Source organism: Dromaius novaehollandiae, chromosome 5 (assembly GCF_036370855.1).
Source record: "Dromaius novaehollandiae isolate bDroNov1 chromosome 5, bDroNov1.hap1, whole genome shotgun sequence".
Taxonomy (NCBI): domain Eukaryota; kingdom Metazoa; phylum Chordata; class Aves; order Casuariiformes; family Dromaiidae; genus Dromaius; species Dromaius novaehollandiae.
The window spans coordinates 6,663,053-6,690,441 of NC_088102.1; the positions used below are offsets into that span (position 1 = coordinate 6,663,053).

The 27,389-nt window shown below is 48.3% G+C and overlaps 1 protein-coding gene and 1 long non-coding RNA gene across 5 annotated transcripts; both read left to right on the top strand.

Moving 5' to 3' along the window:
• Positions 1 to 339: 339 nt before the first annotated feature.
• DACT1 (dishevelled binding antagonist of beta catenin 1) lies at positions 340 to 9,637 on the top strand. 2 transcript variants are annotated; one of them, XM_064511908.1, is made up of 4 exons: positions 340 to 828; positions 2,650 to 2,782; positions 4,395 to 4,550; positions 6,920 to 9,637. In XM_064511908.1, the coding sequence occupies exons 1-4, from the start codon at positions 505 to 507 to the stop codon at positions 8,776 to 8,778; spliced, it is 2,472 nt and encodes an 823-aa protein (XP_064367978.1). In that variant the 5' UTR covers positions 340 to 504; the 3' UTR covers positions 8,779 to 9,637. The 2 variants fall into 2 exon arrangements, with proteins under 2 accessions (XP_064367978.1, XP_064367979.1); XM_064511909.1 differs by having other exon boundaries at positions 7,034 to 9,637.
• Positions 9,638 to 16,285: 6,648 nt separating this feature from the next.
• On the top strand, positions 16,286 to 20,805 carry LOC112983117 (uncharacterized). Of its 3 annotated transcripts, none has more exons than XR_010389277.1 (5): positions 16,286 to 16,782; positions 16,997 to 18,589; positions 18,898 to 19,035; positions 19,127 to 19,330; positions 19,834 to 20,805. It is a non-coding gene; the product is annotated as an uncharacterized LOC112983117 (long non-coding RNA). The 3 variants fall into 3 exon arrangements; XR_010389278.1 differs by having other exon boundaries at positions 16,997 to 17,953; positions 18,481 to 18,589; positions 19,127 to 20,805; XR_010389276.1 differs by having other exon boundaries at positions 19,127 to 20,805.
• The last annotated feature ends 6,584 nt before the right edge of the window (positions 20,806 to 27,389 follow it).

Below are 27,389 nucleotides of genomic sequence, written 5' to 3' on the forward strand. Positions count from 1 at the left end.
CACCACCCCTTCATGCTGGGTTTTCCCCCCCAGTTCATCGCCTGTGCTCCTATTTCGGAAGCGCTGGGCCGTCACAGCCACATGGCACCAGAAGGTGCTGCCGAGGGGCCGAGGCCGGCTCCGTGTGCGGCTCCGGGGGGCCTCTGCCAGGGAGGCCGGTGGGCAGCGGCACGGCGCAGGCAGGGCGAGAGGGGCTGGCGCCCCCCGGCCCGCCTCGTGGGGACCCCGGCGCCGGTGCCCGGGGCGGGGGGCGGGAGGAGGAGCGTCGCCCGCCGCAGGAGGAGGAGGAGGAGGAGGAGGAGGAGGAAGGCGACCGCGGGCGTGGAGCCGCCGCCGGGGCGGGGGCGCGGGGAGGCGGCGCGGGGCGGGCGCGGGGCGGCGGCAGCCGCGGAGGGAGCCGGGCGCCCCGCGGCCCATTCGCGAGCGGCGGCAGCAGCGGCGGCAGCGCGGCGCTGGCCCCCCGCGCTGCGCCCATCGGCGGCGCCTCCGGCCCGCGGCGGCACCATGCGGGCGAGCCCGGCGGCGGCGGCGGCGGCGGGGCCGGGGCAGCCGGCGGGGCCGCGGGAGCCCGAGGCGCGCTGGCGGGAGAAGGGCGAAGCGGAGGCGGAGCGGCAGCGCACCCGCGAGCGGCTGGAGGCCACGCTGGCCGGCCTGGGCGAGCTGGAGTACCTGCGGCAGCGGCAGGAGCTGCTGGTCAGGAGCCTCCTGCTGCGGCGGCCCCCGGGAGCGCAGGGCGGCCGCGGGGAGCCGCCGGGCGAGGGGCCGCCGCCGCGCAGCCTGGAGGAGAAGCTGCTGGAGGAGAACATCCTCCTGCTGCGGCGGCAGCTGGTGAGCCGCGGGCCGCGCTGCGGGGCGGGGGCGGGGGGCTCCGCTGTCACCCCGCGGTGGCCGCTCGGGGCCCGTCGCGGGCGGCTCCGGGGCGCTGCAGCCGGCGCCGCTTCCGTCCGAGGCGGCAGCCCGGCTCCGCTGGGCTCGGCGGGGAGCTGGGGGCGAGCTGCCGGGCGGTCACGCCGCGACACCCGGGCACCGTCGGGATCGTCCCCGCCGGCCTGAGGGCGGCTTTGTTGCCCCGCGGGAGCGGGGGGAAGGCGGCAGGGAGCAGCGGGGCGGCTTTCGGTGGGAACCGCGCACAGCTGCGCCTGGCGCCCTTTGTGCCGGGCTCAGTTTGCTTTCACCGAGGGAGAAGTTGGGCTGTGTGATTTATTACCTTGATTTCTTTTTTCCTTTCGCTTGTTAGCCTTTCGGTCAATTCAGGATTATTTCTTTCCTTAAAAGATAAAACTAAATGATCTCGCTGGCTCAGAAAGGATCGGCTGCCAAACAGCCGTAGGAAAGTGCCGGGAATTATTACTCCGAGACCAGGATTTGTGGTAGCACTTTAATTTGTGCACTTGACATTGCAGATTTGAAGCAGACGCAGCGCTGGCTGGGGGCGGGGGGACGCGGGTGGCGGTAGGTGGCGCAGCGAGTTACCGCTTGAACCCGTCACCTCGGGCAGCCTGGCCTCTGTCCAGACCCCCGCTTCCACCAGGGATGCGGGAGAAGACGTGGATTGCCCCTCTGGTCCTCCAAGGACGATGTGACGCCAGCGCATCTTTCTCGACAGCCTCTCTAATGCTGTTAGCGTTCGCTCTGCCTTCGCCCGAGGACTGGCCCACCCCAGGGGAGAGGTTGTCCTTGATTTAACGGGTTGAGAACTGGTCCGGTTATGAGCATCAAAACTCACTGCGATGAACGCAGCAGAGCGCCGTTGGGTACCGACCAAACGATGCGCTTATGAAAAAGAATAAACCTTCCTCCTGCATCCCCCAGTCTCCCCAAAGCCAGAACAATTAAAAAGTGTATCGAACTGGTGATGGATAAGCAAAATTATAATACACGCAGGGAAACCGATTGCACTGACCGTGGGTTAATGAGTGCCTTACAAAATCATTTCTTACTGCTTATTTCGTACCATCAAATTACCTTCATAAATAGCTTTAAAATTCATCTCACAGCAATTTAATATGATTATAATGGGAGAAGAGGAAGAATTAGTCTTCCTTCCTGCTGCAATTGTAAAACTAATGAAAGGACTCTGATCCCAGCTCTGGGAATCTTCCTCTCTATGTGGCAGAATATAAGCTTCAAGGAGCCACCGAATGAGGCAGTTCCCACACTACGAACACTTGTTGGCGGAGCCGTTTCAGCCCGTTGTGTGAACAGAGCTGATCTTCGACTCACGTCACCGTGGTGGTGGAAGTCCCTCACTGCACTGGCAAAGCTGTGCTTTCTCTGAGCGAGCCTATTTCACGTGTGCAGGTCTGGCTTTAGCGTATCACGCAAAACACAGCGCTGTTGGTACAAGCCGTGTTGGCTTTGCCAACCTGGTGTATCGGTCTTCCTAAATTGTGGGGAATGCTCCTAGTGCCCAGCTGGCTGGAAGACGTTGGAATGACGTGCCTGCATAATTCTCCAGCTAAATATTTGTCCAGAGAGTCCGTTTCGATTTTCAGGGCTTTGTCCTGTTTTTTGGTTTTTGGTTTTTTTTTAAAGAGCCTTGACAAAGTGTTTGAAGGCTGCTCAGATGGAGAAAGCTGATTGCCTTTGGAGCCCCTTCGCCCCCGCCCCGCTGACGGAGCTGATGTTATTTGTCCTGTTGTTTTCTAGAACTGCTTGAGGAGGAGGGACGCTGGTCTATTAAATCAGTTACAAGAGCTAGATAAGCAAATAAGTGATCTCCGGCTGGACGTGGAGAAAACGACGGATGAGCACCTTGAGACAGACAGTCGTCCAAGTTCAGGTAAGGCCACTGTTCAGCAATACGGGGCCTCCCTTGCTACCCGGAATTAAACTCTCTGAAATGTTCAATACGAGAACAGTAAATGTCTGTAGCATGTTCACACTCTGATAATTAGTGCCAACTGGGAGAGTTCAGCTACCACTGGAAAGGTTACTGTCTCTAGAGGACATATTCAGAAGAGTATTTCAAGCCTAATTAGGTTTTTAGTGTTCGGGGCATTTCTTTTTTTCCAAGGCCACCCACAAATTAAGTCAATAAGTTCCAATTCTCCTGCATACTAGGAATGAGGTTGCAAGAAAATGATTAGAGGAAGCACCAACAGTGGGAGAGAGATTTCACAGCTGATCTTACAGCCAGAAGGGGACAGTAAATCAAACAATTTGATTCCCCATATTTTGCATTTTATTCCATTCTGACTGCGGTGAATGCAATAAGTTGTATTTAGCTATGAGGGACCTTCCAGAGAGGCATCTAGGCTTGTTCCAAAGGCTCTAAAAAGAGGAGAATCCACCAACTAATCACTTGCACTGTTAAAAATATCACTTATTTCTAATTTGAATTTGACTTGTTCCAACACTGTTTTTTATATGCTTCTCTCCGGTAGACTAAAGTCTTTTTTAGTACCCTGTGTTTTCTCCTTTTGGAGTTGCTATTTAGTGTAATACCCAACTTTTTTGATGCACTAAACAGGTCAGGTTCATTAAGTCATTCGTTTTAAGGCATTTTCCCCAGCTCTTAAATAGCTTTATGGCCCCTTTCCAATTTTTAGCTTTGCTTTAAGTGTGCTGGATTCCAGAACTAGACATCCCATTCCAATATCTGCCGTACCAGTGCCATATGGACTGGTGAAGTCATTTCCCTACTGCCACCCATTAGTCGCTTTCTACATCCAAGAATCTCATTAGCCTTTTTTTGCCATATCATTAAACTTGATTGAGCTGCTTTCCACGCTGACTAAGCCCTTTTCAGGATTATTGTTTTCCAGGATGCATCCCCATTCTCTAGATAGGCCCTGAATTCCACAATCCTAGATGTATAATTTAAATCTTGACTATGCTATGTCACATTTTGCTTGAGTGAACCCAGTCTGCCAGGAAATAAAGTTTTCTATATCTGCTCATAATTTACCATTCTCCTTCTTTCATATTATACACAAATATTATATTTACCTCCAGACCTTTGATGAAAATAATGGATAGCATTGGGCCCAACACTTGGAAAATATTTTTGTAGTCAAGTAATAGCAGGAGAGTCTTTGTTGGAAGGTATAATACACTATTAAATGAGTGGGCTGGCAAACACAGCCTGGATCCGTCTTGCTAAAATCCGAAAAATAACCCCCAACCCCTGTGAAGGTTAAGAATGTTCAAGATTTCATACGCTAACTAAAGTGCTACTCTTTTAAGTGCTTTATTTTTAAACTGGATTCTTCACAGTAGTAAGGATATTACTAAAATGTGCGCTATTTTTTGGATGACTGAATGGATGGCTCCCATAACTGATTGCAGTACAGTAAGCCAATATAAACATCAGCTTGACTGCCTTTCTAGAGGCACAAACGGTAACTTTGTATAGATGGAACTAATATAAATACAAATTCTTATTTTTATAGGGTTTTATGAGCTGAGTGATGGAGCTTCTGGATCGCTCTCCAATTCGTCTAACTCAGTCTTCAGTGAGTGTTTATCCAGTTGCCATTCTAGCACTTGCTTTTGCAGCCCTTTGGAGGCAACACTGACTATCTCAGATGGACGCCCTAAATCTGCAGGTATAGTAAAAGCAGGTCGAATACGTCCTACTCCAGGAGGTGGCTTTGGCTTTGGAAATACTGCCTCAGGAGTATCTGGGCTGGATTAACCCTACTTCTTTTCATTTGGTGTGCTGTGCTCTGGAAAGGTTCCAGCGCCTATCACGTACGTGTGCCGCGGGGCAGGACCACTTCTCTTCCACTCCTCCAGCCCTGTGTGCGAATATGTCGCTCTAAACACACGAACGTAACGCGTGAAAATATCACAGCTGCGCTACCCAGTAGAGGGCAGTGGTACATACACACGTAAACACGTTAGTTGGCTAATTTCTCATAATTTCCTTTAGAAAAGCATTTTTACTAAATAGCAATAAGGAAAAATACCGCAACAGCCGTGCAATATAGATGAGCCTTTGTCCTCGTTAAAGTGATAGGTAGAGTAAGGCGCTAGCTACAGGTTTTATGGGGGCAGGGTGCCTATCAGTCTGTTTGCAGCAGCCCTTTTGTCATTTCTGATGGTCCTCAACGTACAGGTGACCATGCTGAGTGGTGCTCTGCATTTAGGTAATATAGACAAATAGCCATCATGAACAAAGAAAAAGCTGTTGTGTCTTTGGCAAAAAGCCATTGAATTTCCATTGACACTAGGCCGAAGATGCAAGCCTAAGGGTGTGTGAATGTTAAATAGGAAGACCTCCTCTGTCTCTTGTCCAGAAAGGAGATGTAGATACGACTGGTGATCAAGCATTATTGGTTGAAGTTGCAACCATACTGATTCAAAAGCCTTGGTTCGTTCTGGGTTGTGGAGAATGCTCCTAACCGTAATATTTCCAATTTCCATTCTGCTCTTCAAGGTTAACTTAGAGTGAATTTTTGTGAATCAAGAACAAAATAATTCAAGTTGTTCTAACCTAGAAGTGGGAAAATACAGCCTTGGATACATTCATTCTGAGATGCTGAGAACCCCTCTAAGTTATCAGAGCAGCTTGAGGTAATTCAGCATTCCCTATCGTAAGGTATATAAGATCTACACAAACCATACCTAAAAAGAAAAACACAAACAAGGATTTCCAGCAGATTGTATTGCTCTTTTTTTCTGTATACATCATGAAAATCAAAACTCTTATTAAGCATATTGTCCCACTTTTAGAGATGAATTTCACAAACTGGCATGTTTCAAAGAAATGTTTTTGGCAGCCCTTCCTACCTGTCACATGGAATTTAGGAAATGCAGAACTGTGAGGTTATCTGAAGGAAGTTCCTGTTTCTGTTCTTCCCCTCCTCAAATCCCTATTCTTCCCCTCCTGCCCTTCCAGCAACACCATTGCTGTCAGCTACTTTCATCAAAGTCTGTAGAACCTCTTTGAAATAACTCTCAGTTAAGAGCCAAGCATTGAGCATTCAAGTTTGAATGCTCCTTCCTGGAGGAAGTTTTTCGCCCAAGGATAGAAAACAGGACTGCAAGTGATCTTTTAGATCCTTCTTTTTAGATCCTTTTAGGAAGGATCATTTAGATTGTCCCCCTACCCAAAGCAAGATCAACTTGACCTTAGAGAAATAATAATCATCTTAGGTGCGTGGATTGAAGCTCTGCTCTTTGAGGTCTCGTGTTTCCTAAGTAAATGCCATAGCCGTTAAATCTGACTCGTGCATCTCGAAAAGCACTGGATTTCTCTGCCAGAACTCTCTTTGCAGAGTCAAGGCTGGGGTGTCAGCTGTCTTGACCTGCACTCCTTGTACTTGTATGGAAAGATGAGCCTTTCTCTCATTTTTTAACCCTTTATTGCTCAAAAGGAATGTCTATTGTTATTAATAACAATAAGATTAAATCTGATTTTTTTATTGCCCCAAGATACACTTGAAAAAATCTGGAAGTGATATCTGTCAATAAGCTGAAAGCAATTCATAAGTCAACCTGAATTTGCGAAGTTCTGCAGTCTCTTGTTTACATTTTTTGTGTTTCTTTTTGGATTTAGCAAGGTCAAATACCATAGAATTCATACATGTTCAGGCCCTCAATGTCTTATACAGGTGTCTGTGTAACCATGGGAGACCATTATAGACTTCGGAGTGGCAGGGAGCTCTTCACAGTCTAGGCACAGTTTTAGGACAAATATAAATGCTCTCATCTGGGCTGTGATTTTTATCTTTTCACCTATGTAGTTATGCTGGGGCAAATCCTACTTGGATAGACCTCTAGAAGAGCAGTGATACGTTTATATCAGTTGAACTGTGTCCTTAGTTGCAAGGTTTCTACCGTTTGAATAGCACTGCTGTAGTTGAACAGTATGCCGTACGTGTGAACGAGACCAGAGTCTTTGACAGCATGTGAAAAACATAGCAGAATTATCACCAGCAGGATCTCTAAACTCTTCTAAAATACCTTTCAGATCTCATAGGCTGGATGGATTATAATAAGGAAGGCCAACATGAGGACCAGACTGCAGGCTCTGTCTGTTGCTCTTTGTCCACACCGCACTCAAATTCCCTCGATGTCGTTGCAGATGTACATCCAAAATACCAGTGTGATCTGGTGTCTAAAAACGGGAATGACGTCTACCGGTACCCCAGCCCACTCCATGCGGTAGCTGTGCAGAGCCCCATGTTTCTTCTCCCAGTGACTGAAAACCCGCAGCGAGAAGAGGAGAGACTTGGCTGTGATATTAGCGACGTTTGCGTCGGATCGGAAACAGACTCAGGAAAAGCAGCCAGTACCTTTCTCCCGCAGGGCTCCTGGCCCCCGTCGTGCCCTTCCGCCAGCAAGAGGATAGACGGTTACATCCTAAGCCTGGTTCAGAAAAAGACTCATGCCGTAAGGACTAATAAACCAAGGACAAGTCTCAACGCTGACCCCACCAAAGGGATTTTGAGACACGGAAGCATGTGTGTCAGACAGTCCGCAGCGGTGGTTTCCCACACCAACGTTGTGCAGCTGAAGAATTCCAAGCAGGCGTGCTTGCATGCCGGCGGGACACCCGCTTTGGACACCACGGCGTTCTCCCCGTTGAAGCAGAGGCCGAAAGAATCGGGTGGCGAGCAGCTGGAGAGCAGAAAGGTGCCTTTGCCGGCGGCTCTCCCGCCCAGCGCGGTGGGCGAGCTTCAAAGCAAGCACCTGCCGCGGAGTGTCAAACCGGTGCCCCCGGAGCTCAGTCGGAATGTGGTGGCTCCAACGGGGGATATCCCCAAGGAAAACGGCCAGCTCTTTGCTGCGTCTCCTAAAGAGAGCCCGGGCAAGCCGGTGGTGTTGCAGCCGGAGAGTAAAGTGAGTCAGCCTCCCAAAAAAGTGCTGCTGAAGAGCAGCTTGCAGGTGGCTCACTCCACATCTCCTCCCGTCGAGGAGAGGCCTTCGCTGGATTTCAAAAGCGAGGGCTCTTCCTCGCAGAGCCTAGATGATGGGTTACTGGTGAATGCCCAGTACATACCGGCCCAGCAGCAAAGCGTTAAGCTTCACAGAGGCACCAAAAATGTCAAGATTTTGAAAAGCTCCACCCTGAAACACAGGCCCCACCTTGTCAACGTGCTGGAAAACGGCTCCCAGACCTTGAGGGAGAAAACCAAGCCGGTCAGCAAGAAATGTCGCTTTCCTGATGAATTGGATACAAATAAGAAACTGAAAAAGCCCTCTTCAAGGGGGAAGAGAGGCAGCGGTTTGCAGCCAGAGTCCGGCCTCCAAAGCAGGCAGGCCGGCCTACATAAATCCGTCATCAGGTCCCACGGGCACGGCCGAGAGGTCGTGGTCGCCAAGCCTAAACACAAGCGGGGTGACTATCGCCGGTGGAAGTCGTCGGCAGAGATTTCCTACGAGGAGGCCCTGCGCAGGGCGAGAAGGAACCGGAGGGAAGGCGTGGGGGTCTACCCGCAAGTTCCCCTGCCTTATGTCAGCCCTTACGCCTACGTCGCCAGCGACTCGGAGTACTCGGCGGAGTGCGAGTCTTTGTTCCACTCCACCGTGGTGGACACAAGCGAGGATGAGCAGAGCAACTACACCACGAACTGCTTTGGAGACAGCGAGTCGAGCTTGAGCGAGGTGGAATTTGTAGGGGAGAGCACAACCACCAGCGACTCGGATGAAAGCGGGGGTCTTATTTGGTCTCAGTTTGTCCAGACTCTCCCAATCCAAACAGTCACAGCTCCAGAGCTGCACGAAAACGCAGCAAAGGCCTTTGTCAAAATCAAAGCCTCCCATAACCTCAAGAAGAAAATCCTTCGCTTTCGGTCAGGCTCTCTGAAGCTGATGACAACTGTCTAGTGAGGTGACTTGGTGGAATGTATCTGTTCCTGCTTTTGGAAGCAAGGTGCTTTTGTGTACATATTTTCACAGATTTTTTTTTTTTATACAAATATTTAAAACTTAAGGTAAATTATGTCACTTGTCTTGAGAACTTGGGTGGATACTAGTGCCTTTTAAGTGGAAATAAAAGACAATTATACTCGTTTTAAAAAAATAACACTGCCATTTCAGTGGTGAACAGCCTCCAGTGCATAGTATCAGAGGGCTTTGAAGAAAAGGCTAACGTTCCCGAGAATGAATATTCCTAGTTTTTCAGTTCTGTGTCTTTTACAGGATGTCAACAGCGTAAGGTCATAAGTTTTTAGGGGAAAAGAGGGAGGGAGTGTGGGTGGTCTTAATGTTTTTGCTTGTCCCTTTCTGCTGCTCCTGTTGCCACCTCTTGAACTTGTTCCTCCTGACAGTCTGGCCTGTTTTTCTCTTGCTGGTTCTCTTCTTGAAACTTGCCCCTGTCCTCCCTCGACCTTCTCCCACAAGGAAAGGGCTCCTGTTCAGTCTGTCTCTAAGGTTAAATTGCCTTCTCTGGAGTGCACTCTGCTCCTTTTTCCCTGGAGTCCCAGTGCAGACTGTGGTGTTGTTCAGAATAAACTGTTGGAGCAGCTGACCAAGGCTTAGTAACTTCAGTATATTGTGTAAAACTGCTTTTTTAAAAAAAAAAAACATATGCATGTCACGTGCATGAGTATCAGTAGTTTTAATATTCCTGTTGATGTCCAATTTACTGTACATCATCAATGGCTGTTTTTATATATATCATTGTGTAAATTAATATAACACATCATATGCTGTAATAAACAGTCTGTTTTAATAGTTTTTAAAAGTTTGTTACATTGGTGCAGACCCAGTCGATGGTTTTATATCAGTGTTGTCACCACCTAGGTGTCTCTTGAATGTGGCCTGTTACCATTCCCTCAAATTTAGTCACACAGAAAATGGAGCAAGTTTAAAAAGTTGCTGTGGCTTGTGCTTGAGGGAACTGGATAGTCACGGGTCCTCTTGTTTTTCTAGTAACTTGCATTTTTTAAGGGCAAGATGGGATTTAGGAGCCAAGAGACATCTTCAGGTTGTTGCTTATGGGCAGCTCGTGTTTCGGAGCAGATGGAAATGTAATATTAATCCTCCTTGCGAGAAGGGTGCTTGCAGACTTTGGTTGGGACAACGGAGGGGCAGATGGCAGGTTTCTGTAATCAAACAGATCTGTGCAATGCAGCAGGTGTCCCCTGAAACGACCAGTAAATGAATCCCTCAAAGCTGTATGCTCTGGGAGCGGGGCTCGGTAGAGCAGAGCGTAGACTTGCTCTCCTTGATGCCCACTTCAGGCATGGTAGCTGGCTGTATCACAACCCCCACAAGGTTATGGGAAAGGAGTGACAATTGTCACCCTTGGTCTCTCTCTCTCAGTTTCTCTCTCTCTCTAGGACTGGAGGTGAGTCTCTACCAGCAAAGGAGAAAGAAGGTAGCCAGAGACAGCACTGCTTCCCTTTGCAGCAGCAGCTTGGAAGCTTGTCCTGGTGGGAAGGCTGGAGGTTTATGGCAGGCATGTCTGATGGAGCAGGCCCAGAGGATGGGCTGGTCTCTCAGGGTCACCTTCTGCTTCAGCATCCATGAGGAGGTGTTGCTTTTCTGCTCTCCTCAGTCTTGCAGGTTTCTGGGTGCTCCTTGGTCCTGTCCAGTATTTGTCGATGCAGTGGAGAAGGAGAAGAAAGGGTGCTTGGTTCATCCAGTCCTGTAGCTAATTGACTGCAGTTTTTCTGCATATCGCTTTCCTTGTCTTTACTATGTCATCACGGTGATGGCTGAAGTTTAACTCTTGCACAGCACTGGGCGGAGCTGATTCCTGATGTGGAAACCTACATTTCTTCTCTTCCCTCCACTATTAGATATATGCAACAGGTACAGCTGAGATGGGTGCTGGGATAGGTAGGAATTTCAGGGATGCATGTGGAAAAGCAGGTCGGCAGCCCATCTATTTCATAGCAAGGTGCACTTAGTAGACTTCTTCCTTTGTGGGTTGCTCAGTGTCCTTCCTGCTGTTACCCACCTGGGAGGTAGAACAGTTCTTTCTCAGGCTTCCTTGCATTGCAACTATGGGAAGAAGCGAATCCACCTAGAATTAAATAGCTCTGTGTGTAGCTTCTGAGACTGTGGTAACGCTTGTTAGGGATGGGTTTTATCTTTTAATCTGCACATTGCAGTGAATCTCTTCCTATAAAATGTCTTTGCTATATTTTTCCCCCCTTTTTAATGGAGGAACATCATTTTCTATAAGGGGTCATGTGATAGGACCACAAGGTTCTGGATCCAGTGACCCAGAAAGTCCTTACAATCCCATCACCCATGATATAGCAAAAGCTGTAGCTCACCCTGGCTGTTCTTAACTCTCCCATTGCTTTACTTATGGAAGGGCAGGTTTCACTAATGTTTATGTATCTATATCTGTACCCACACACACATGCACACACATGCAGATATATATATATATAGAAATATAAATATAGAGTAATATAAATATAGAGTAATTCCTTCAAGAATTACTGGGCATTGGCTGCCACTACGGAGACGGGAGAGAAGAAATGTGTATTGTTAAACAGGGCATTACCGAGGCTGATCGGTAGCTTAATACATACCCATTAATAACTGCGGGGTGTTACATCAAACAAAGGGAATGTCAAGAAGCTTGTCAAAGCTACTAGCTTCTTTCCAAGAATGTCTCTTAATCATGCCACACGATCTCTCTTTGAGCGAGACAAACACGTGCAAATCCCTGTAAATCTCCTCTGAGGTGTAGCAGAATAATAGAGAGGTCTACAGAAGTGCACTCGGTCTCCGTGGCCGTGAAGGAATTGCTACTGGGAAGACAAACTGGCTGGGGGCTTTGGAACGATGAGTTTTTACTGCAGTGCCGCAGCATATTGTCTCTTACCAGCTGAAGGAGGCCGGTTTCCAAAAGTGAGCTGCTGAACAGTTACTTTTTAGATAATTGAATAAAAGAGAAAAGAAGAAGAAAATAACCACCCAAATATCGCTGAGACTGTATCGGCTGCAACCACCACGTTCTGCAGTACTCTCATGGAATAGCTTAATACCAGATGGGGGAATGCGCTGATGTTATCTCCATCTTAATTGCATCTGAGTCATTTCAGTTTGGGGAAAGAATTTTCCTTTTCTTACAGGATTTAGGTAAGCATCCAGAATCCTTTAGCTTGGCCTAGGTTTTTCCCTCTCCTCCCCCCTTTTTTTTAAATAAAAGATCTTACAGTGCTGGAAAAGCACTTGGTATGGTCCCAATGCCCAGCCTATATTCTCGTCTCTGGCTCTGATTAAGGAAACACAGCTATGTTAGTAAGTTTTTGCGATGTTAGGTTGAAAAACATCTGCTAATCTTGGAGACCAGTTAAATATTTGGCACTTAGCTACCTGGCTTTCCACCTGCGGGGTCTGGAGCATGTATTTTTCATAATGTTCACGTTTTAATTATCCCCAGTGTTTTTGGTGGTAGTCTTTGGAAGTTTGGAGCTGAAGCATTTGTCTTCGTTGCATGGGGGCCTATTTCAAGGTGGAGGCAGGTTGTGGTAGGACGTTTGGGATTATTTTCCCCTGTGCTCCGTATATAACTGAGCGCAGCAAAGCGATGAAGGACGTGTGTAACTTGAAGAACAAGAGCAGTCCCCTCCAGCTGGATTCCTTGCGATTCAGGTTATATAGTGCAGATGTCCATCTCTGAGGTACCTTCTCCCCCAGCGTGGGAGTCAGCATCACCCCACACTCCGGGGTGCTATCATTTGAAGCGGGGAGAGCCGTAACCGGGCTGTCTGCTTTGCAGCAGGCTTTTTGGGTCTGTCTCCTGCACTGTGACCCCGGTCACCAGCTGCGGGTCAGCGGATCACAAAATGAGCTGTGTCTGGCATGCGTGGGGTCAGACAGAGGCCCTGGCGTTGTGCCGAGACGTCCCAACTGCGTGGGGCCCCTTCTGTGGCCCTCACACTTGTCGTGAGAGACGTGACGTGTTTGTGGCACAAGGATTTGGGACAGCTGGGGCTGAGGGAAGGTGGCAACAGAGAGCCCCAGAAATGGAGTGGTCTGATCCTGATTCACCTGTATTTCCAGGAGAGGTGGAAAGGAGGAGGTGTTTAGAGCCTAGCGTGGTAAGAGGGATTGGGCTAAACAGAGTCCTCCGGGAGACTCGGCCTCGTTTTTTCCAGTACTGTCTAAATGACCAAGGCTGCTTTTTCAGCAGTTCCAGTTGCTGAAGTGCTTTAACCATCTGGTCAAGCCCTGCAACAGCCTAACTGGGATGAGTGATAAGTTCCAGTCTCCTGGGTCTGATTTTTCCCTTCCACAGCACGAACTCTCCTTGCAGAGAGTTTTCGTGTCCCAGCCCTCTGCAGCTTTCCCCATCCTGGGGCTTCAGATAATTTATTCCATTTTTCTAGCTTTTCTTTTGGCCTGGGGTTCATCCTGGACAAGGACTCACAACGGATTCTCCACAACGGAGTCCTATGCCTCTGCACACTCCAAAATCTGTTTGTTTGCTGGCTCGGAGAAAGGTCAGGAGCTCCTCAGGTGGCAGCCTGCAAAGCAATCTCTGGGGGACCTGCACGCCTTTTTGCTACGAAGGACAGCGAAGGCTTTTATTAGCTGTGATCTTCCACCCAGCAGACGACTCCTCACACCAGGCATGGCTTGCCTCCAGCCTGTGATTTTTTACACAGGAGGGAACAAGGACACTAAAATTTTGAAGAAACAGAAACAGGTAAGGACATTTTAAATAGCTGACTACAACATCTAGTAACTACCTTTGGAGCCGCTAGCCATAGCACACACAACTGAGCTGCTAGTACAAAAAAATGGACCACTCTCAACTCTTTGCAACATAAAGCAAAAGACACTTTTCCAGTTCCTGTGCACCACGCAGAGAGGATACCAAGATCACAAACCAATGGAAACAATTCGCAAAGCCCAGGTCTGTCCTTCAAACCTGTTTTTTCCCTGAATTTGGCTGCATCTCAGAGGAATTGTGTTGAGACTCCTCGCATAGCATAATTTTTTTTTTTTTTAAGACGAAACATTATAGATTGAGCACTGCAGTGAAAAGCAGTTGCTCTGGGGTTTAACAATCCCCAAATGCTAGAATGAGGGGAAACATATGGAAACAAGCAGATCAGTTTAAAAGGGATAATAGAAAGTACATTTTTTGCACAAGTGGTGAACTTTCGGAATTTTTTGCCACGGAAAGTGGTGGGGCAGATATCATATCAGCAGGCTCAAAGAGGTTAGACAAATTCATAGATAAAAGGTATCATAGTGAATAGGGAGGGATGATGTGTGCTTTACCACCCCCAGTCCAATGACTGTGGGTGCTGGGAGGAGTGCAGGGCGAATGGACTGCAGATAGTGGCCAGGCTTGTGTGCTTGCCCAAAAGATGGTCTTTCCTGCTGCTGTTGAAGCACCATTAGCTGGAGGAGATGCACCATTGCACTGACCCTGTAGACCTTTTCATACATTCCTGTGATCTTGGATATTCCTGTGATCTTGGTATAGCTAATGTGAAGCTACACATTCTAAGTTTAGTTTGAAGTGAGGGCCTGCTGACCTCCAGCCCAGAGAAAGAGTTAGAATGACAGAGCGGTGGGCATCTAGTACACCCTGTGCTGGGACTTTAGGAAGTTTTCTCTCCCTCTGATAGTGTCTAAATTAGTGCTGTCCTTTGGAGCAAGAATGTGATTTGGACATGAATCCCTTCATAGTCCCCACTTACCGCACATTGCTTTGGACAGCAGAGCCATTTTGGTGCAGGTGAACTAGATGTCTTTTGGGACGCTTACCCAGATGCGCCAATCCAGGGCCACAGCAAACGTGCTCCTACCTGGGTTGGGGACATGAGAGCCTGAACCAGTGATGGATCCCTAGAACAGCTTCCAGCTCGAATGTGGTGAAGTCATTTGGTCCAAGTGATATTGGGGACCAGACTAAATCTAGGCTGAAGTAAACATCTGAATTGAGTATATTGTACTTGCAGGGACTTCAGTTTGGATCTGCTCCTGTCGTTCCGAATAACTTGTTAATGTAAACAAAGCCTCTAAATTAGTGGCCTTTCTTTCCATGCTGTATTCCTTTAAGATTAATAAAATATATTAACATTAATAACTTGATTTCACTGAGCCAAGACCTGAAAATCTGGCTTTGTTCTTTTTAAAGGAGTTGGAATTGAAGGTCTCTGGAATGAAGATGTTCATGACCATACTGAAGGAAAATCTGTATGATTCAGGGTCAGATCTCATGATGCAATAGTTTTGCAAGCAAATAAGTGTTGCCCCCCCCCCCCCCCCAAGGCTCAAATCTTCTGTGGTCTAGGACATGAGGATGGAATTTAGGAATGATCTATACTTACTGCCTTGTGACAGATATGCTCCCTGCATCACTATGCACTGTGAGAGTGTTGTGTCTTCAGAAATGGGATTTTCTGGAGAAGGTAGGAGGGGAAGCATGAGGTACAGAAAGAAGGACCTAATCAATCTTAATCTCTGAAGCACTCACGGAGGAACTGTGTAAAGCATGTGAAAAAGCCCATTCTGACCCAGCAAAGCATTTCGGCGCGTGCTTCAGATACTTTGTGGTTAGGGGTGAATTAAGCACATGCTCAGGAGTGCTGGTGGATCAAGGTCTCTAAGCTTGTCTTTACAAGCGTCCTGATGAAATGCCTGTTTTTTTGCAAGCTGTCCCAGTGACTTCTCTTGGCTACTGCTGGAAGGACTCCCTGCTGGCACTGGGCTTCAGTCTCAGACCCTGTATGGAGAAACTTGTTGCAAATTGATCGTCTGAACTTGGGAGAAATAATACTTTGAGTCTGTGCTTTAAGCAATAATAGAGAGAAATAATAAGGGGTGCATTTGGTTTTTTGTGTTTGAGGTGACCGAGCTAAAATGCTTAGAGGTAAGTAAGAGTGAATGTGCTCGTGCTCTGCATCAATAGCAGATGTTCATGTAAGCCCCAGGAATAGCACTTGAGGAAGAGGCAGAATAGCTCTTTCTTCATCACTCCCTTCCCTTGGACGTCCAGGTAGAGCTGGGAGATTGATCCAGATAGGCAGGGCCAGGCCTGGGCACCAAACCAGCAGTGCCTGGCTGGTGATGGGTTGTGGCTGCTCTGAAGCCCCCAGGGAGCTCCAGGGAGCACCACCATTCACATGCCTGGGCAATCTTCTCAAGTCCCGGTTTTGGGGGTGGGATTAGCAGCAAAACAGTGGGGTTTCTGGGTAGCCCAGACCTCTGGGTCTAACAGAGCTGAGAAAGGTAGAGAGGGTGGCTTTGCCTGGTTTCAAGGAAAGCTGTTTCCTTTCAAGGTAAACTTCCTCCATCAAGGAAACAGTAGAAGGCAGGGGAAGGGTTAAAAGTTTGTCTTCTCTTCCCAGACACATTATTTACAGTGGGTTGGTTTCCTTTTGGAAGGGCCCACTGTAAAAGGAGACGTTCCCAGCGTTTCTGTGGGCTAGACCTATATCACGTTACAGTGTTCATTCCTGGGCTCTCGGCTGACACCGTTTCCTGAGGTTGCTCTTCTCTTGGGAAGGAGAGCTCGGGAAAGAGTAGGAGTTTCCTGAAAATCCAGAGCCTTGGAAGGCAAAAGCAGAGCAATGACCTTTTCTTTCTAGACAGAAGGCCAGTCCTTAATGCCGTGTGATGCTCCGTGTCTCCTGGTGCAGGGCAAAGACTGAGAAAGGAGTGGGAGAGGAAATCCATGAGGTTTGATAAGAGACTAGTCTGTAAATTCTGCTGGAGCAGCTTGCAAAGTCCATGGCAGCAAACACAGGAGAAGTGCCTGACCACGTCGTGCGAGCAGCCGTCTCGCCTCGTGGCCAGTGAGGTCAAGGGCAGTGTTGACTAGTGACCTGGATGTCCAAATCAGTGGTGTTGCTTAAGCCACCTTCACGCCTCCAGGCCATTGCAGACATCATATTCATCCTGGTAAGTGTTTCTTTCATTGGTTTTTTTTTTTTTTTTTTCCTTCTTAATGAAATGAATTGTGGCTTGGCATTAACACACAGGTGCTTGATGCAACTGAAGTCCTGGCTTGTTTCTCCTGTCAAACACCTCATGATAGTGTTTTTCTTGATGTTCAGTTGCTTAGAAAAGAGGCAAACTATCCCCTTCTCATCTGTGACATGTCCGTGTTTTACAGGAGGCCCCCGGCAAGCACGTATGGAACAACGCATCAAGCAACACACCACCACGCTGGAACAGCCCCCGAAGCAACCCCGGATCGGCACAGCCCACAGCTACCCCAAGATGTTTTTCCGGCAGGGATAGCCAGATCAGTGCCAGATCAGGGGGCTGACTGGAGTCTGCCACCGGCGGCCCGTCGGTGCTCCTTCTCCCTCTCTCCCCCCCAGATTTCATTTCCTCACCCATGGGATTTGGGGGCTAAGTGCTGGTTATACGTGTACAGGGAGGGGCTGATTTGTGGCTGCCCAGCCTTGCGGCCCTGCTGAGGCTCTGTTTTTGCCCCTGGCAGCCTGCTCTGGTTAGAGAAGATGGGGCTTTGCTGCAGGCTCTGATGCCTGCGGCCTTGGACAAATCTGAGAGCCTTGGACTGAAGCCTGGGAGCAGAGCTGGAGCCAGGGTGGGTGCAGAGCTGCTGGACCCTGTCCCTTTCCCTCCCTGCCTCTCTCTGTCCTGCTTTTCCCTGATTCACCATGGTTAATGGGACAGACAGAGGGCTTCAGTTTTGTATTCGAGGGAAACTAGAGTTTGCTTTTAGAGGATTTTCATCAGCTCATCCCTTCCCTTCTCCCACTCGGTGCCCCAGCAGCCCACCAGGTACCACCTCCCTGGAGTGAGGTGAGGTCTCTCGGACCAAGCGCTGGGAGGAAGCACCCTCAGAAATGTTTATTATTGCTGTTAAATGATAAGCTCCTTTTCTTTTTTTCCCCTTCCTTGCCTTCACTTTTGCCATGGGGCTAGTGGCCTCTGCTGTGGTCTCCCCTGCTTTCTTTTTCCTGTTTTGATCTCTAGCAAGACTTGCTGCCCTTGAAGGACAGGGTTAGCCCAGCAGGTTTTCACTGCTGAGCCACTGACTTGCGATTCAGAGTGTGTGTCTTCCTCCAGGCCCTGCTGCAGACTCCCACCATCGCCCCGGGTAGGTCGCCCAGGCTCGGGTACATGTGGGGTTTTGGAGACCAAGCTGCTGTTCAGGTGTCTGCTTTCCCAAGGAGATACATGGGGAGATGTATCTCCCTTTGGGGATCCGTGGGTATGTGCGTACGTGGGTTTGGTGCAGAAGTGGACGTGCAGGGTTCAGCAGTCAGTGCTCAGACCAGATGTCCACAGTGTGTTTTTTGCCCAGGGGCAGGGGGTTACTTTTAGAGAGGCCTGCTCTGGTCCCATGGACTGAGTGCCCACTAGAGCACATTACGTGGGCTTCTGGATTGCGTCTCCTGATCTGGCATCATGTGAAAGGGATCCAGTTTTCACACTACGAGGCCGCAGTACAGCATGAAACAGTGTGGAAGGTGGACGTGGTTGAGAGATTCACCTCGAAAGCACCTTGCTCATGGGGACTAAGTCAGCAATGTGGACACTGAACTTTGCTCCCTTTGCTGCTCTTCACCAGTAAAGCAGGGAGTGTTTAACGTTCGTTCTCTGTCTTGCTGATTCTGATCGCAGGTCACTCAGCCCTGGGGTGATCCTCCTGACTTCAGGGCACAGCACAGTCTCTGGGCTAAGTCCATTATACAAGCACAAAATCAGCAATGTATTTCATATCTGGAGAAAGGTGAGCAGAGAGCTGAGCTTACTTTTTGATGTGTCGTCCCCCCCCCTCATTAACTTCTCGACACAAATGTCGTGATATGAACAGGAAAGAGCAAAAGAAGGGAAAATAATAAATTACCATTTCTAATGTACAGTGTACAGTCAATGCTTTCACGTGGCGGGAGAAAACAAAAGGCTGTTCATCCTACTGAAAGACCCTCAACGATATTAATCTAAAAACCTAAATAACTCACTGATCTACAATTAATGGGGGTAACAACATAGACAAGGGGAAGCAGAAAGCTGTGAAGCTGGATAAAAATGTAACAGGTCCTTTCAGGAGAAGCTGCTCGCTTTGGCTGCCAGCTCCTTCTTGTTCCTGTTGATTGATTCTGTGAGACCATTTTCCTGGTGGTCACGGCTGCTTTCAGAAACCACTTATGGCACGCTGATGACAAGGCCAGCTTTGTGAGTAAACATCCTAATAAGCAGGTCTTGACAGATGGTTTGTTGCTGAAGCCCCACATAACCTTACAGCTGGTGTTGGTGTCTCCCACAGATGTTTCCCTGGAGAACGTCCCCGCAGTGTGCTCCAAAGCTCTCCACTTTCACAGCACGCCCGGCTGCATCCGAAGCAGGAGCCTCGGTGCCTGCTTGACACGTTGCTCACATGGCTTTTGGTACAACAGAGACCTCTGGAAAGGCGATTATCACAGTGTTGATAAAAATGACGTGGTGGAGTCTATTGGTGATGCTGAGCAGGGTAAGCAAAGGTGTCTGGGCACAGCGACTGTTGTCCCTACCACTTCGTCCACGAACAGCTAGAAATGTCCAGTGTTACATGAAGCAGAATAAGAAACCTTTCATATACTTTTAAGTATCCTTCAGCCTTTTTTGTTTTGGTATTGGCTCAGTCTTTCCAAAATCTGTCCTCTTTCCCCTATGTTCTCTAGCCAATCATAGAAAAAAAATCATTGAGACAGTGATTTTTCCCAGCAAACCTCTTCCACTTCCCCATTCCCTTTGGCTGTGAGCCTACTGAATTGGACTTAGCCTGGGCCCAGGCCCATGACTCTGTAGTCAGTCTCAGTATCGGATATGTAGTTTTCAGGCAGATGAAATATTTCCATGAAAGGTTGATGGATAAATTGCAGAGGTTTTACCTTATTCTGCTCCCTTGGGGAGTTTCTGGGACTGTAAGATAATTTGTATCACCTGACTTCCAGATCTGCAATTTAGACTTAACTGATTTGTATATCCCTGCAGTGTTTCTTGATTGGGGCAGTCCCCTGTGTTTGGTGGGCTATTGAAGAAATACAGCTCTCCGCCTCCGACGTCTTCCTGGAGAGCAGCCGAACCAGGATTCAGCTGCCAAGGCTGTTGCTGAGAGGGAACTGCCCCTGTGAGGGTTTCCAGTAGAAACGGGCTCAGAAAGACAACTCTGTTTTGGAAAAAGTTGGGCTTTGATGAAATTAGGCTGAATTCACTTGGAATCGGAGCAAAACACAAGCAGGTGGAAATTCCGCGAAAGGGAATAGTGTACCAGCTTGCACTGCCAAGCTGCCTTGAAGGAGCTGATCTCCGGAGCTCCAAGCCGCTCTGCGCTGTGTCATGGGCTCTCCTCCTGCTCCGGTGTTTCCTCCCTGAGACAGTCTAACATCTCGGACGCCCCAAACTGAAGTGTGGGAGCACTGAAATCCCCTTGTGCGAAGCAGCCTGTTTGGCAGCTGGCTGCCCCAGGGCCCGGGAAACCGGGGTGGTGGTGGAACCAGATGGGTGACCGGCCAGGAGGCTCAGCAGGTTTCTGATGTTGGGAGCCCTACACGAGTTTCATGGGAACCTGGGCAAAATTGAGTCACCTTGTTGAGATTTTGCTGAATTTGTGAATTCCTCTGAAATGCTGTTTTGCCTGAAACCCTTCTGAGCAGGTGCAGTATCTTCAGCTATCTTTTGAAAACGGAGGCAACACGTTCCTCTGTGCTTTGCTGCATGGGTCTGCTGAGAGTCAAAGCAGCACTTGTCTTCGCCGAGCCCTCTGCCAGCATTCGCGCTCTTGAAGTGGCGTTGAGGAGGGAGGATACAGGAACTTGGCAGGGACTAGTGAGGGATGCTGGCAGGTTATTCTGATCCTTAGAAAATCACTGTGTTCTCCTCATTACGCTATACCTCATCCATCCACTCTGTCTTGTCCTATAGACTGTAAATTCTCCATATTAAATTAATTTCCCAAGTTCTCTATTTGTTTTCACAGCCTCTAGCTGAGTTTCCTAGGTGTTACCCTATAGTGAACAATAAGAAGGACTGCTCCGTCCTGCTGCAAGCCACTTCTGAGGATATTCCCTCTAATTCTCTTCCTTGTTCAGCGTTGTATCATAAAAAGGCGTGAGGTGGTTAATTGGAGGCTTACAGCTTTTGTGCCTGATGCAAACCAGCGCGTGTGTAATTGCTTGCTGCAAATGCTCAGGTGAAGGCTTTAAAAGGAGGCGGGGGGGGGGAGAAGGACACAGATGGCCAGGAGCAGAAGGCTCCCTGCAAAAGGTCACAAGGAAAGGTTAGAGATAGGGTTGCCCCGAAGCTGGGAAAAAGAACCTAATACCTGGACAACTGGCGAAGAGCCTGGCTGGACTGCGGCTTTGTTCCCCAAAGGGGGCTGCCGCTGCCGCACAGACGCGTACATCAAAGCTCTCATAACAAAACGCGGCAGAGATCGGTATCGCCCAGCCTGTGGCACTGGCGGCAAATGGATTGGTTGACATGTCAGAGGCCCTTTCTGGGCAGATGGCTGGGTAGGAGTCACTGGCTGCTTGCAAAACCTCGGGAAGAGCCTTTAATCTGCGTGCAATACTGTGTGTTTTAGTGAGCATCGAGATGTTTATCTCGGCCGCATTAGTCACCGGCAGAGTCTACTCTCCACCTCTCCTCTCCCCTACCTTAGCTGCAGGTTTCTTCCCTGGGTTTTGGGGGCAGATGTGGGCTGAAGGCTGTAGGATTTGTTGGGCTTTTTGTAATTTTGACAGGGAAATATGTCAAGGACTGTATTTCTTGGTGACTTTGCGTTTGCTGTGGTAGGCAGTCAGGGCCTTGCCTGGGGAGCCGTGGTCTGAAAAAGCTTATCATGCTCCTAAACAAATACTTCTGTCTTGAAGCCCATTAGAATAACAACTACAAAGCTGTGCTTCTCCCAACCCGATGTTAAATGCCTTGCAGGGCTGAAGGTAAACAGGATCAATCAATCACCCTCCCAGGGATGCTCTAATGGCAGTCCATGAATCAAGCCTGGCTTTCGAGGTCATTTTTATCTGCCTTTGGCAGTGCAAGGCAACCAAATTGGGGTCTTGCTTCACATGTGCAGGCTGAAGAGTGCAAGGTTGGGTCTGGCAGGGTGCATTAATGAGGGGGAGGCAGTGTAAATATGTCCATATTGGCAAGGTCTGCAAAGTGGTGGGGCCGGAGCTGCCAGGATGGTTCTGGCCATCCCTGCTCTCCGACAAAGCCAGTATTGCCATAGTGCATCTGCTGGCTTGGCCAAACAACAGCGTGACCCTGCCTCTGCTTCTGCATTTGCGTGCCTGTGGTGTATTGTTTCTCTTCCTTTGAAAAGATCACAGCTCAGTGGGGAAAAAACTCTCCCAGCAATGTCTGAAGAATACAGATAATTTAATAGTCTGAAGTTTTGCTAATCCAGACAGTAACTTGAGCTCAGGGTGTTCAGCTGAGGTCCCACTGCAACTTTGCACATCACCCAGTGAGATTTAGAGCCTATCAGGTCATGGACTGTGCACACAATTAAAAAGCTCCTTCCCCCTAAAGAGTTCACAATGCGGAGACAAAATATTATCCTCCCAGTTAGTTTATTGCAGCAGACTGGGGCACAGAAAACAGATGATCTGGGGGCATGCTAAGACCATTGATGTGCCATTGAACTTGGAAAAGGCATTTTTCATGCTGTCTGGGTTCAATCAATTTGTCATCAGAGTGCCAGACCCATTTTCTGGGGCCACTTGAGTACGTAGTCACTGGCGAGAGGCTACAGCTGTGTTCCCAACATAAATATACAGTTCAAGTGTCCTGCTGTCTCTAGCCAGTGACTATGTAGAGAGTGAGGACCTGGTGGCCCTGGTCATCTGAACACAGCTATTCTTCCCATTTTGGAAAGCCTCAGGCTGGAGCATGACCTCCAGTCATGCCTTCATATGTACGATGCCTGGACAGTCCTTGGCGAGGACTGAGCTGAAGGTCTCCGTGCTGGTGGGGAGAAGATTTGGTGCCAGGCGTTGCAGATGTCCCTGTGCCTCTGTCCTAGGCACAGCCGTCTCCTTCCTCAGCCTACCTCTGCATTTTGCTTTTAGCGCTCCAACCACCTTCTTGTGCAAACAGCCCGTTGAAGCTGTGCTCCTGCCAATATGGAAACGCACTGAGAGGAGAATAATTCATTTAAATGTGTGCAACCGCAGCTCATGCTTTTACAGCATATATTCAGTGAAGCAATGCCTTTATCTGCAATACTTAGCCTTTATCTAACATCTTTTCAGTCTAAAGCTTTTTTTGAAACGCAGATTAAGTAATAACAACGTAGGATAATTGAGTGCATTTTTTCACAGTGACATAATGATACTTATCTGTAGCTACTGAAAAGCAAGGATAACATACTATGTGAGTGGTGTATTATCTTGCTTCTGAAACAGACCAAGTTTGGCATTAGGGCTTAAGTAATTGAAATACGGCTCCTTGTACTAAAGCCTGTTTGTTTATAATAAAGCCTAATATGTCTTTCTAATGGGCATTGCAATGTCAGAAGCACTGGAGTGATTGCTGACTCTCTGCAACCTGTGAGGCTGGCGGTGCATTAACTGTGGCGATCCTGCCACGTGAGAACTACAGCTGATGTGTGTCCTGCTATGCGAGAACAAAACCCATCCTGTCGTGAGAGGAGCCGACCTTGGGGATCAGCGTTTCAGTTAATCAGTTAATTTTGGGGATGGCAGGTGAGACGCAGTTCTGAGCATGCTCTGCTTAGCATCGTGTTGGCTTTTGTGGGTAATTAGTTATAATGCTGTTGTGAGCAGCCCTTACAAATCCACTGGGTGATTATATTTACATAAGAGACCTGGTGGAATAAAGCAACTGGCTGACATGGGGAAACAAGCTGAACTCCCTTTGAATCCTACCAACTGAAGAGGAAAAAATAAATTAACCCCTCCACCGCCCTCAAACACACAGGTCTCTTCCAGGTCTCTTCCACAGCAGTCAGTTGTTCAGGAAAAATGGAGTACTGATGGGAAAACACTTAGATTTGAATTGACTTACTGTCTGTAGTGGTATTTTTAGTCCCTCTTGCATTTGTTCAGGCAGAACATGATGGTGTGTCTCTGGGTAATTTTCCACCTGCCTGTTTTGAATATCAGATGGAAGCATTTAGCTGGTGAACTGAAGTGGTGCCAAATTTTGCAGAAGCCTTTTCTCCTGAGTTCTGCTGTTTTCGTAACTACTTAGATAGAGTTATCCAACCATGCTCCAGGCTGGCACACGGTGAGCGCTGAGCCACACAACATGATTTGATTCTTCATGCGTCAACACAATTCCATAGTTAATGTCAAAGAACAAGCTACAAGAGCTTATTTAACTGTAATTCACAGGTTCTCAAAAGGCCAAGAGGGTATTTGGTGTTGTATGAATGTGTAGGATCACATTGCACATGCGCACATGAATAACACCTACAAAGTCATCTCAGAAACAGAAAAAACTGTTCACACCCTCTGGTACTGGAGTGCTGTGCACCGTACCCGCAATGTGTATGAAGACTGTTTTCCTGAAAATGCTTGACTGAAGGTTTCTTATTCTCTTAAGCATCCCCTAATGGGGCAGAAGTGGGGATTAATTCAGCCAACTAATGTGGTGCTTTGAAGTTACTGAATCTATTGGGTGGAAAATAGTATATGTATTCACTTGGATAAACGGAGTATCGATGTTAGGACTCCTGCTTGAATCACCTATTCCTTCCTTGTGCTGTTTTATTGGGGTCAATCATGAGGGAAAAGGAAGTGGTGCTGCAACTGTTTTCCCTGGCGGAAAATGAGTACGATCACACCCGCTCTGACATTTGGCTGGTATCTCCACAGTGCAGGAATTTGTTAGCTTAAAGCTTCTCTCTAAATGGGTGACAACTCTTCTCTGATAAGATGAGGCTGCCCTGCATGTGAGACCTCAGACACCAAATAAACACTGCTGGCATCAGATAATTCTGTTTAGAATGCGGTAGCCTTAGAAGTACCCTATCTTTTGAAATGCAATGTTTTTTTTCATGGGTTGTTTACATCCTCCTGCAGTGACTCCATGTCATCTCGTAGTTCTTCAATGTCTATGAAAGCTTAAAACAGGGATCCTAGTAAGTATTTGTAGGGTTGGGTTTCTTTTTCATGGGGTTTTAGGGAATGACAGCTATAATTCTCCCTCCTCCCTAATCCCTCCCTCCCAAAAAGTCTGCTAGAGTGCTTATGGGGAAAATAAGATTGAAGTCGTCAGAGATATAGCATTTCTGGAAAAGGCTTCACTTGGCAGCGCGCTCCAAGGGTGAATGCTGCGGCTGATGAGACAGTGTTGGGAAGAGACACAGATGGTCTCATGCTCACAGTGTAAAGCCTTTGGTCTGCTGGCCTTGAAGCGTTCCTGAGATTTCTGCTTGCTTTTTTTTAAATGTGGGGTCCAAACCATCACGGTAAAGATGATGACCTTTTGCAATTTATGGGAAGGCTGCTATTTGGGATGGAAACGTCTAATGCTTAGGGAGCTCTGAGCAAACAAAACTGAAGCTGGCTGGGTGAAATCATGGAGTGTGTCAAGTGTACAAGACAAAGGACCAAAAAGCTGAGGGTTTTGAAATTGTTTATCTAGGTTTCTTGCGTGATCCCTCTTATCACAGCATCGCAGCGCCTCCCAGATGGTAATATGTTTAACTTCTTGCCAACACCCTCGCAGGGTTCCTATCCCTGTTTTACAGCTAGGAGACCCAAGTGCGGGTGCTGAGTGACATGCCCAGTGGCACTTGGGGTTTCTGTGGCGGATCAAGGAATGAAGCTCGGCTTTCCCATGCCCCAGGCTAATTCCTTAACCCCGTGGGATCCTCATGGAAATGAACAGAACGGCTTAGCAAAACACAGCAGCATGCGGAAATAATGCTCACATGCAGCATGGGGAAGCCCATCTTGGACTCCAGAAAATGAAAGTGCTGGCATCTAAGTCCTGGCCTGTTGGAGCAAGCTGATGCTGCGCAGTGGAGAGCTTAAGGTGGCTCTGGCAGGAGCAGAATATAGCTGCATCAGGCTGGGCTTATTAGCACTGGATTAGATCTGTGTTAGCCTGGCGGTGCTGCTCTGGGGGCTCAGCTGAGGAGCTCTGCACATCCCTGGATGTTTGGATTTTGCTGCCCATGCAGAGCAAATGGGATTTCAGGCTCTTTCATCCCCTCGCACCAGAGCTGTCTCCTTTGGCTGCCAGCAGACCAGCAGATTCCCAAGTGCATTTTGTCCTTGCAAAGGCCCTACCCCAGAAGGCAGTTCTGTAAAAGCTCACTTCCAAGCTGGGTCAGGCAGTTTCAGCCTGTGAGCTGCCAGTTGCCGATGAGCTACTTTGAGCTCTTACTCCTCCCTTATCACCACCTCCTACATCTCTTGATCCTTATTTTTCTCATTCCTGCAGCTGGAGAACACCCTCATTCTAGTTAAGTGTCTATTAAAAATTGCAGGATCTAATGAATGCTACTCAATAGCATCATGCTTCTCACTTAATTGCAAAATTCCATCAAGGACGTGTTTCCAAATATCGATGTTTCTCAGCAGTTAACTAGTAAAGTAGTTCTTAGCATGAGTGTTGGGAAAATCCAGTGTTTCCGATGTCTCTGGGTGTGGTACGTGCTGGTGACTCTACTTTCTTTCTTACTCTGTGCTGCACCAGTGTCTACAGCCCCTTTTTTGGAGGCCAGACTAGTAACGAATAAACAGGCAGAGAGCTCTAGCCTGAGGCCTACAGGTTTGGTTAGAAGCGAAAGTGAGGTTGCAGGACAACAGGAAGGTGAAAACAAGCAGAGAAGGCAACAATCTTGGTTGGCTGCCTGCCTACTCCTTGCTACTGTTCATGGTGATTTCACTGAACTGGCCAACGGTGTGTGGTCATTAGGAGTGCTGTCGGCTCCTCAAAACCTTGGTTTCTCAGCGCTTGCTCTCCTGTGCACGCTCAGCAAGTCTCCAATGTGAGCAAAAAAAAAATCTGCCGTTGTCAGTGAAAGGCAGGTGATGCATCATGAAGAGAAGCAGTCCTCATCTAAGAAGATCCTAGATGAATGTCTCATTTGCATGTCTAACAAAGCCTTGGGTAATCGCCGAGAGGATGCTGGACTCAGTCAAAAGGCTTGGAAGATAGCACTAGGTATTTGGAAAGAAATATCTGCGCACTGTGATTCCTTGATCTGCCTCACATCTGCGCTTGTGTGCTCATCTTGCAAAACGATGCTGTAGCAGCTTCACAGCAGTCTCTGGAAATCCAGAGTTTTGTGGAAGGCTTGGGATCGGGAGCCTGTTTTCTCAATCATTTTTCTGTAGCAAAAGTAATCTCAAGAGCGCAGGGCCTTCCCTGGGCAGCTAGCAGAAGGGAAGGATAACCAGGGGCTGCTCGTGCAGAGGAGCTCACCAAAGGAGCTCCTGAGTCCAGAGCTGGCCAGTTGCTGCAACTTCGTTATGACATTATGCAAAGTCCTTTGAAGGTTTCCTTTTGGCAGAGCCTGCCACCTCGTCACAGAGGTAAAGGAAGGAGCAATCTAAATCTTGTTA

What these genes read in the sequence shown, in the direction of transcription:
- DACT1 (XM_064511908.1), top strand. Translation starts at nt 505, where the DNA reads ATGCGGGCGAGCCCGGCGGCGGCGGCGGCGGCGGGGCCGGGGCAGCCG. An exon ending in TCCTGCTGCGGCGGCAGCTG is followed by an intron (nt 829 to 2,649) that starts GTGAGCCGCGGG and finishes GTTGTTTTCTAG; the next exon opens with AACTGCTTGAGGAGGAGGGA. An exon ending in TGGACGCCCTAAATCTGCAG is followed by an intron (nt 4,551 to 6,919) that starts GTATAGTAAAAG and finishes AATACCTTTCAG; the next exon opens with ATCTCATAGGCTGGATGGAT.